At 33.4% G+C, this 10,909-nt stretch overlaps 1 protein-coding gene across 1 annotated transcript; it reads left to right on the plus strand.

Annotated features, from left to right (window-relative positions):
- Positions 1-1,267: 1,267 nt before the first annotated feature.
- Positions 1,268-6,038, plus strand: LOC127093441 (la-related protein 1B). The gene is made up of 6 exons (XM_051032365.1): positions 1,268-2,078; positions 2,543-3,092; positions 3,171-3,315; positions 3,405-3,495; positions 4,943-5,014; positions 5,372-6,038. Exons 1-6 carry the CDS (start codon positions 1,527-1,529, stop codon positions 5,573-5,575), a joined length of 1,614 nt encoding a protein of 537 aa, XP_050888322.1. The 5' UTR covers positions 1,268-1,526; the 3' UTR covers positions 5,576-6,038.
- The last annotated feature ends 4,871 nt before the right edge of the window (positions 6,039-10,909 follow it).

Here is a 10,909-nt window from a genome sequence, read left to right on the forward strand (position 1 = left end):
CTAATCAGGTGGTTCATCAGAGAAATAAACTTCTTTTTCGATGCCACTCACTGACTGAATTTCATTGTTTGATCCTCGAGCCCTAAATTCTTTTGGGCATAGGTTGTCAAGTAAATGGGTACAACCCACATCTGGCCCATTATCTTTGGATTGAAGGGAGCCCAAAACATTTGCTCCAATAGCCTTAGCTGATTCCAATACCGAAGTCGTTAGGCTTTCTTGTTCTAAATTTTTCTCATAAAGATCTTTGTTTTTCCCAATATGACTTCCTCTTTTTTCTCTTATAACTATTCCACGTGTTACCATCTTGACCACCTTTTTGTTAACTTTATTAACTTTTCTTTTCCTTTGAATAACCTCTCCCACAGTTTTACTTTCTATTTTAATTTGTTAAATGAGTGTGGTTTATCTTCATCAAACCCTGAAAGACACCTATGTATTAAAAAAAGGATATGTTAAATTTGATATTTATGTATAGGTTTTATGATTTTAAAAAGATTGTTTTATGCATTTAAATGATTTAAAGACCACAAGATGTGTTTTTTCAATTACTCCAATTAATATGTAACCAAAAAATTACTCCAATCAATAACTTAACATGCAATTAATTTTTATATTCGCAATTAGTTTTTATATTTGCAATTAATAATTATGATTGAATCATCAAAATGATTTAAAAAAAATATTATATTTCTTTTAACATTCTCTCTAATACATTCTCTTTTAGTCGAGAAAACATATATGAGTTCTATAATTTATGTGAAATCTATTTTTATAGTGAAGAATCCACTTATGTTTCAAATGAGTATTTAAGAAAATATTTAAAAAAATGATTTTAGTATCTTCTTGATTTTAATCCTATTTATTATAAAAATCAGCCAAAATTATGATTTGTATTTATTGAGATTCTAAAAAGTTTTGCATTATTTGCTATTTGATTATTAATCTAATAAAATTAAACAAGTTATTTTTAAAAGTAAAACAAGTTTTTATGTTTCTAGGAAAAACAAGATTTTTTTAATAAAGAAATTACAAAAATTACAAATATCTTCCTTTAGTTACACTTACACCTCCTATATACACTGTAACTTTTCATTATCCTTTAATTTTGACCGGTACTTTGACCGATACTTAAATGGAATCCTAAATTTTTAACATTCAGAATTAAAAACAATTTTTTTAATATACATAAAAAAAAAATAGAAAAAAGAATACGAATAGGTTTAGTGGTTAAAAAAAAAAAACTAAGAGAAAGTGAGAATAACAAGAGTCAAGAGCAGAGAAGGAAGAAAAGTCTTATTTTTTTTGTTAAGGAGATGGTTTCTTCTCTAACTGGAATTATTCTATCACTCTAGTTAGAGAATCCAAATTTCCAAACCATATGATTTTTATTCCTTTTTACTTTATTTGATTTTCTTCCATTTATATATTTATTTATTCATTTTCATTCTATACTCATTATTTTCTGCATTTTATTTTTCATTTTTCACACTCAACCGAGAACTACAAACCCTAATTATCAATCAATGGTTATCACTACTAAATCTTCCTCTAATAACCACCCTCCGATAATCGCGCCGTCATCGTCGGCGCCGCCGGAGGATGAGGTTGTTATCCCTAATTTCACGCCGAAAACCCTTCCTTCGCCGTGGGCTCAGGTTGTTCGCGGCGGCGAGGTGGAATCGCCTACCGGCATTCATCAATCTCTGCCTTCGTCATCGTCGTCTTCCTCGTCCTCTTTGACTACTGGTGCTTCCGATCAAGCGCCGTCTTCTGATCATTCGTCAAAGGAGATATCTACTCCGCAGCAGTCAAAGGAAGTTTCTGCTCCGCAGCCGCCGGTGGTCGAGAACTCCGTTAAGACAGTAGATACCTCCGATGGTAGTGATGGCAATGCAGGTCGTTCTAAGAAGCCTGCATGGAACAAGCCCTCTAACGGAGTCGTCATCGAGACTGGTCCTGTCATGGGTGCTGAATCCTGGCCTGCCCTTTCTGAATCCGCCAAAATTTCTGCTAAATCGATAGCTGAATCGGCCTCCAAAGTTGCTTCTGCTGAAGGATCAACTTCCACTTCTCAGGTTTTGTTCTAATTCTTGCCCTAATTTTCTGATCAGGATTTTTTCAGGTAAGTTCTCTGATTACTTTATTTTTTTAGTATAAGAGGATTGTATGATGAATAATCCCCTTAATCCAGGAATATTATTGTGATTGATGCAAATTCTGTTTCTGTAGACTTGGGTTAACCAAGTTGGGTATACTGAGAATCCTACTTTCGGCAGCATATAGAGGTTTATGGATATGATTAAACATTATAGATATAGATATAGATATGATAATATTCTATAATACGGTCCATGTAATATATGGCTTAATCTGAACCCTAGTTGTTGATGACAAAACTCTAATTCTGTTTATCAAATTTATATCCAACATTATGCCATTGTCAAACAGGATATGTCATTGCAAGGAAGCGATTTATATGTTTTGTATCTGGTAAATGGTGAGTGTTATCTGCTTGCATGACCTTTCTATTGTTTTGTAGGCGCCTGTAATTTCACACCCTCCTCAGAGACATGGTACTAGTAACCCTAGACCTGGTTCAGCTACAAACAGTAATATGCCCAATAGGCTAAGACCTATTAGGCCAGTGGGTGGCATCAACATTGGGCACGGTCCTTCTCATACTCAGAGTAGCTTATCCAACCCTCCTACTCCTCCACCATTGCCTCCCTTTCCTGTATATCAGCTCCCTCCAGTTAACTTTCGGAATATGGGGCCAAGTATCCCTGACTCTTCTCCAAGAGATCATCACCGAAACAATACCTGGGATGCAAGACCATTGGTAGGGGGTTCCCCTCGCAGGGGTAGTTTTGGGACTCGTACACGGGGAGATGGTTCCTATCATCATAATAATTATAGTAACAGACGTGATCAAGATCGGGGAAATTATGTGAATACTAGAGATGCTCATGTATCCCAACCAAGGATGCCTCCGAGAGGAATATTGAGGCACCCACCACCACCACCTAGTACTGCTGCATTTCTGGGTCCTCAGCCCATTGCACCCTTTCCAAACCCTGTTGCTTATCCTGGTTAGTATGTGTCTGTTATTCATTAATCCCCTTTCTACGAAATTTAATATAGCTAATGTTTCTTCCTTTTCATTTTAGATGTGTATTACTTTCCAGCAGTCCCGTTGGATCCCTTTAGGGGCATGCCATTCTTTCCCCCCAGCCCTTCTCCTGCAACAGTCTACCCTGCTGCAGAATCTTCTTTCTCCAATGTGATAGTCAACCAGATTGATTATTACTTTAGGTATGTTTAATATGTTTCTATTATTTTTATTTATCAATAATCATTAAGACAATTGAATTCTCTATTCATTGCTGATTTATTTTTGACAGTGATACTAATTTGGTGAAAGATGAGTTTTTAAAGCAAAATATGGATGAAGAGGGTTGGGTTTCAATAACCGTGATAGCAAACTTCCCTCGGGTAAGTTAGTTGTCTTTGGTTTAGCATTAATATTTTCTGTAGAGCCTTCAAATATGTTATACTTTATGGTTGTTTTTAGTGAGTATCCGATGACCACCAATAATCAATATTTACTTACAAAGCTAATCTGAAGCTTACTATGCAGTTATACTGATTGGATGGATTTTACTATATACATGGAGTTATGTTTTGTTTTGTTTTTCTTTTATTAAATGACCGAGCATTTTGCTTGCAATATAAGCATGCACACCATCAATTTTGTTCACATCCAGATGTTTGTTTATTTTATATTCAAGAAAAAAAAGGACTTACACAACAATAACTTTGAAGAGTTCAGCATTAGTGTATTAGTTTATTGTATCATAAAGAAAATGACTTACACAACAATAACTTTATGAGATACATATAAGATAACTTCCATCATATAATTTAAAATTTTCTCAATGGTTACAATACCAATAGGCACCGTTGAGTAAACTTTAGATGTGAATGTGACATCACATGACAATTTTCCTTTCTATATCTTGTTTGCCAAATAGTGTTTTTGGATTCTTATATTAATTGTTAACTTGCTATGTTAACTAACAGAAATCTCCTGGTTTTCCGGGTATAGAATGAATGCCAGTGGTTTGTTAGCCTAACATACCGTGTAGTGCTTCGGGTGGTTAGGGGGAATTGATGAAGAAACATCTGTTGGATAAGAAAATATTTATTAAGTGGAGCCTTAACATCTATTTTCCGAAGAAACTATTGTAAATTTATGATAAACTTGTCAATTATATGGCAGGCTTTCAACGGTGGGATGTGATGAAAATTGAATTTCAATGAAATCACCTACATTTGTCTGTGCAATTGATTATATTTTTCCATGTAATTGAACTTATGATAAATTTTTCCCATGTACGTGATTTTATTTTCCCACTCCTTTTTACAAGAGATGTTAGTAGGAAGACATGTTATTTAATGTGATTATATAGGTATGTATATTGTTTGAGTCTTTCGATGAATAGATGACATTCTTGAATCATTGCATGTCAATGAGTCACACTTTCTCTTGTTGATTGAAATGAAAGTAGTTATTGAATCATTGGATGTAGTTTGAATAGTAAAAGTATTGAGTTTTGTTCCGCTTCGGCGTAAAACTGGTCAGTATCCTTATCATTATTGCACCAATGAACAACTGTTCTCAACAATAATCTTTTATATTTTGTGCTATTAATATAACTTCACATGTCAACTGTCATGTGCTCAAGTTAATATAAACCTCTAATCCAATGCTTGTACTAGTGATGCAATAGGTGTAAGAGAATACTATAGGTTATGAAGTTATTAACGACTACTTCATAAAGACTTGATTTTGTAATGTGGCAGTTAAATTTACTTTTGATATCTGTTAAATTTTCAAAATGCATAGCACACTAAAGTTTGTCAAATTCTACATTTATAGGTTAAAAGTTTGACAAGCAACGTTCAGTTGCTTCTGGATTCAATGAAAAACTCAACTGTTGTGGACGTCAAGGTGAGTTTTCATTACTCCCTCCGTTCCTTTTTTAGTGTCATTATTGTTACTTTTCAAACAATAACTCTTGTTTTACCTATAATACCCCTATTTATTTATTATATTCATTTTACTTTTTTCTCTATATAATAATTATTTAGGGGTAATTTTGACAAAATTGCAATTAATACTAGAACTTTGCAAGCGACAATTAAAAAGAAACAAATTTTTTATAAGAAATGGATACTTAAAAAGGAATGGAGGGAGTAGCATTCTGTGCCAAATTTTCATATTAATCACTTCTATACACATATCACTAAAATTCACTATTTATATTACATTCTTTACTGACTTATTTCTTTGTTAACTTTGTTGCAGGGTGACAAATTGAGAAGACGTTATGACTGGATGAAATGGTTGTCCTCTTCTCAGGTTCAAGTTGATTCTGGTTCAGTTTCACCTAGTGAATCGAGCTACAATAACCTCGCTGCTGATTTGCAAACAATCAATCTGGAAACAACTAAAGCTGAAGGTGAGTCTCAACACTCTAATGGTGGCGATGATGCTGGGAACACCAATTAAAACTGTACTTGCACTTAATGCTCATCTGAATTCTCAACTTTGTTTACTGTCTAAATTTTATAGCCCGTGGTCCATTATTTTGGAATTTTTTCTTTTTTATCCTCTTTCTTTTGAGGGGGAAGGGAGTAGAGGTGGTATGAAAGTTGATTCTCTCTACGGTCACTTGGCTCGATTTTGACAGTAATTTTAAATTAAGTCGTGACGAATAAGAATAATTCACAATTACTACGACAGTCTAAAGATAAAAGAGTTTAATGAGACTTAAACTTTGGAATTTTGCCTGAGGCGGATCTAATGAGATCATTGATTTGTATAGGTTATATTTATCATGGATTTTTTTTCCTATTTTTGATGGTTTGTGGTAGAACGGGTTGGATAAGTCTGTTTTTGGTGGATGATATGAATTTTAGACTCTGTAATGGGAATTTTGCTCTTTAAATGAATGAGTGTTGTTGTATGTCTATATCATTGATGTTTTTTTGGTACCTTATTTAGTAGATTGTTTGGATACGTTTATACATATGAAATTATGAAATGGGATAGAACAGATTTATGAACATATTTCTCTCAAATGGAACGTTAGTTAAATGATGAAATGGATAGATATATCATTCCATTCCACACCATTTGTTTTTAAGAAATTCATACAAGAACTTTTATTTTATTCTATCGCATACCATATCATCAGAACCTATAATGATTTTGCAGAGTTTTCAATTAAGGGTTTTTTTTAATCTGAACCATAGTATTTTTTTGTTGTAATAGTTTGAAATTTTTTGTATTTTTTAAATATTTTTTTGTTTATTGTGCATTTGAAAGTTTAGTTGATCCTCTAAATCAGTGTTTGTTGTAAAATTTCTACTATGATAGTCGAATGAATTTGTTTTCTATAATTAAGACTGATTTAAAGTAGATCTAAATAGTATTTGATTATGTTTTACCAAAATATATCTAAATAAATAATCGAGTAACCATAAAAAAATAAAAATGTGTATTCTTTTTAGTTTAATATATGTAGTCAAAATAAAAAGAATATTTTTTATCTGTATAATTATTATCTTTTACTTTTAGTTTGGTATAGGCTCCTATTTTGATAGAGTTTTGAATGATTATAGAGTTGTGATTTCAGATTATGACCATGCCAGTTTTGAGTTTTGGGCACTGTCTCTCTTAAAACACATACATGTTTTTGGTCAATATGCACTTTTTTAGTAAAAGTGTTTGGGACACGCAGGTTAAGATTGATTTGACCCTAAGATATAAATATTTTTATGTTGTTTGCAAGCTTGACCCTTAGATATAAAATTTTTTATGTTGTTGCAAGCTACACATGTTTAGGATTTTCTTTTTGCTATTCTTAGATCAATGCATATTATTGATAGAGTATTGTACTATTCTTTGATATCACTTTCTGATTTTCTTATATTTTTATTGATGAAGTTTTTCCCGTTTGTCGCAAGAGATGCTTGAATATATTAGAGGAATATATAATTCATTGTAACATTTGTTAGGGATGTTTTATTTTATATATTTTGATGGATTGAAACATTTGTGAATAAAGAGGTGTCTATGTAGGTCAATAAATATTCTAGTGTACGATTGGATAGAAGACGGACATGAGTGTGTGACCTTGATTAGGAATTTTTCATTGGCGGGATTGGGGATTGGAGGTTGTATTGTGGGACATACAACTCTTAAAGTCTTTTTAAATTAAGTAGTTAAATATGAGAAAACTTGTTCGGATGATTAACATGTTTTCATACCGTTTTTCTTTAACACTTTTTCTAACATCAGAAACGTGAATCTTTTATAGAGGATCCAAATGCTCATTACATAACAATATTGTATCTCTCAATGTAAAAGAGAATCCAAATGCTCATTACATAGCAATATTGTATCTCCTAAGTCAATGGATGTAGTTTTAAAGATGGTTAAGCAATAAAAAAGGGTAATGACGTAACTTGTAGTCCATTTGCCTTATATTTTTGAAAAAAAATTATCATATATATTTTATTAATTATAAGACAAAAGAGACTTAAGTAACCTAGAATCAATTTGATTTTATGTCTGAAAGGTCGATCATGGAAGCGATCTATTACGACTTTTGATGTTAACCAACTAATCTTGTAACCTTTTGGTTTTATGTCTGAAAGGTCGATCATAGAAGCGATCTATTACGACTTTTGATGTTAACCAACTAATCTTGTAACCTTTGATATTATGAGTTCTATACTTTCAAGTTTGAAGGAGAACCCGTTCGATGGAAAAATAGAGATCCTTGAGAGCATCTCGCTAAATTCTATAAGACATGTTTGATGTGCAAATCAAATAATGACATCACTTACGATCAGGTAAAATCACGTTTGTTTGGTTTTTCTTTGATATGTCACATGAATGATTGGCTGCGATGCATCCGAAATGGTACTATTCAGACCAAGAAAGATCTAGAAGACAAGTTTTTATAGAGGTATTACTCAAATGCTCAATTTATGAAGAGAAAAGCTGCAATTTCCAACTTCGATCAGGAAGAGTCTGAGTCATTACCTAATGCATGGGAAAGATTTAAGTTGTTACTCTGCAAATGTACAAATCATAATATGAGTGCTATAGCACAAATGACACACTTCATTAGTCGGCTGAGAACACAAACGCGAATGTTGTCCGATGCCTTAATCAGATGTACATTAAGAGCGAAGACTGGACATAAGTTAAAGAAACTGATTAAAAATATGTGCCAGAATGAGTATTGCTCAAGTGAACGAGCGGTGAAAAAAAAAGGTATTCTTGCAGTTGATTCAAACACAACACTATCATCTCAAATAGAAGTACTTTCTAAACAGTTAGTTGCAACACAACTAGCCTAAGCAAATGTCAGCTAAATTCAGACACTTTGTCGTGATTTTTATGGAGAGGGATATGCAAATGGTATTTGTATAATAGAGGTTGAGAGTGTTGAAGTTTAGTATGCGAATTTTTTAAAGAATAATCCTTATTCCAATACCTATAATTCGGGTTCGAAAGATCATCTGAACTTCAAGTGGAGCAACAATCAGACTCTAAATATAATCAAGGAGCTCAACACGTTTCTCAAGCGCCTTAACATAAAACATCATCTTTAAAGGAAACCTTAGCCAACATTATGAAAGAAACTCAATTAAGTTTTGAGCATGTTAATAAAGCTCAAGAAGACATGTGTAAAGCTTAGAGAGATAGATACCACATATCAGATCCTCATGAACAAGAACATCGAAGCGTCAATAAAGAACTTAGAGATGCAAATTGATCAAATGTCTCAATAAATGGTAGTCTAAGCTAGTTTAAATGGTGGATTTATAGGTAACGTCGTGGATAACTCGAAAAATGAAACATGGAAAGTCATTGAATTGAGAATTAGAGTGTTGCCTTCTGAACCAAAAGTGAGTAAGGAAAATAAAGAATCAAGTGAAGTTGAGAAAAATAGTAGAAATGAAGTGGTAGTTGAAAAGGAAGTTGAGAAGAATTCTGAGAGAGAAAAAGTGAGAATAATAGTGATGAAGAAGTTAGAGGCTACACCATTGACCAATTCATTGATAAAAATTCACCCTTCATGAGAAACAAGAAATAAATCTTAACTGAACCTAATTTTGAGCTACCTGATTACATAAAACCACCTCACTCGATTATGAAGAAGAAACCTAAGAAAGAGATGGAAATGGTCAGTTTAAAATGTTCATGGAGATGTTGAACAAAATACAAGTTAATATTATGTTTTGTGAAGCTCTTAAATAAATGCATGTTTATGCTAAATTCATGAAAAAGCTCTTATCGGAAAAGCGTAAGTTAAAATATGATGAAAACACCGCTTTGGCGAAAGAGTGCAGCGCAATCATCCAATGTAAGCTTCCACCCAAACTCACTAATCAAGGTAGGTTTCCTATTCATTGTTTCATCGGTTCACTAATAGGGTTTGATCATTTTATTTTTAACAAAGTATTTGTAGGTGGTGCAGTCGAAATAAAAGATCTAGGGGATACCCGCACCTTTACTGTGAAAGGTAATAAACTAAGGACCTATGCAGGAAGTAAAAATGCATCGAAGAAGGTTTCTCTGATGCTCGCAGAGCTTTAGACAAAAGAGTCAAGCTAATGATCTTAAAAAAGCGCTTAATGGGAGACAATCCATCAAATTTTTATTTTTTTGCAATTTAAATTTCTTGAAGTTAATTTATCGTTGAATTTAGTTCGTTTAATCGTGTGTTAATTTTGTAGTATGTTGTTAGAAAAGAAGTTTGATGCAAAAAGAAGAAGAAAAAGAATTAAGTGAATAAGAACAAACATGAAGAAGTGATGAAGATGCTTTTGTCATGGTCGCGTTAGGGTCTAATCGCAGTCGCGATAGATCTTAATCTGGTCGTGATGGAGATGTTGAAAAGTATTTTGGGAAGAGACATTAAAGTGATCGTTTGGGCCTATTGTTAGGCATCACGACTGCGATTCACCTAAATGCAATCACGATGGGCACGATCAGAAGCTATAAAATTCCATTTTTGACATTTCATCCATACACCTACCTTTATCTATCTTTTTCTACTTATTTTCTACTCGCTTTTTCTTGTATATTTTTATTGTGTGAACTTTGTGCAGAGCCATGACACCAAAAAGAAGCTGAATCACTCAAGCTTCCATATCAAACACCCAAAAACATATTAATTTGCTCACCAACACATCAGACACCATAAAATAACATCCAATAATGATCAGATTCATAAACAACATGAAAAACTGAATCGACGACCCAAAATCGATCCAGCCCGACCGTGACAGTCGACTTCTATGCCATGACAACCGTTACTAGGATGACGAACGACCCGTTATCACTCCCCCCCCCCCCCCCCCCCCCCCCCCCCCCCGCCCGTCACCCATTTGGTGACCATGACGATCTGATCATCCTGCTGACGGGCACCGGTTTCTCAAAATGCGCTGACGGGCTGCCCCCCGCACAGGTGATATTCGTCAGCTCTGGGTAGAACACAAAGTGCATTTTTCTGCCATTGGAGCACTTATAAAGCTTCAAATTTCACTCCCAACACCTCCTAAATGCACAAAATCGATCAAACAATATTTATACCACATTAAGCATATCAATTTACCACATATTAACATCTTAATTCCCCAATTGCACATGGATTCAAGATTATGTTCACGTAATCAAAACTCACTAATAGGGTTTGATCCTTTTATTTTTAACAAAGTATTTATCATAATCATAATACACGAAATTTGTATTGATATTATTAATCATAACAAATCTATATCAATAATACACAATTATAAATAATAGAAAGAAAGGAAGAAA

The sequence above is a fragment of the Lathyrus oleraceus genome, chromosome 6 (assembly GCF_024323335.1).
Source record: "Lathyrus oleraceus cultivar Zhongwan6 chromosome 6, CAAS_Psat_ZW6_1.0, whole genome shotgun sequence".
Lineage (NCBI taxonomy): Eukaryota > Viridiplantae > Streptophyta > Magnoliopsida > Fabales > Fabaceae > Lathyrus > Lathyrus oleraceus.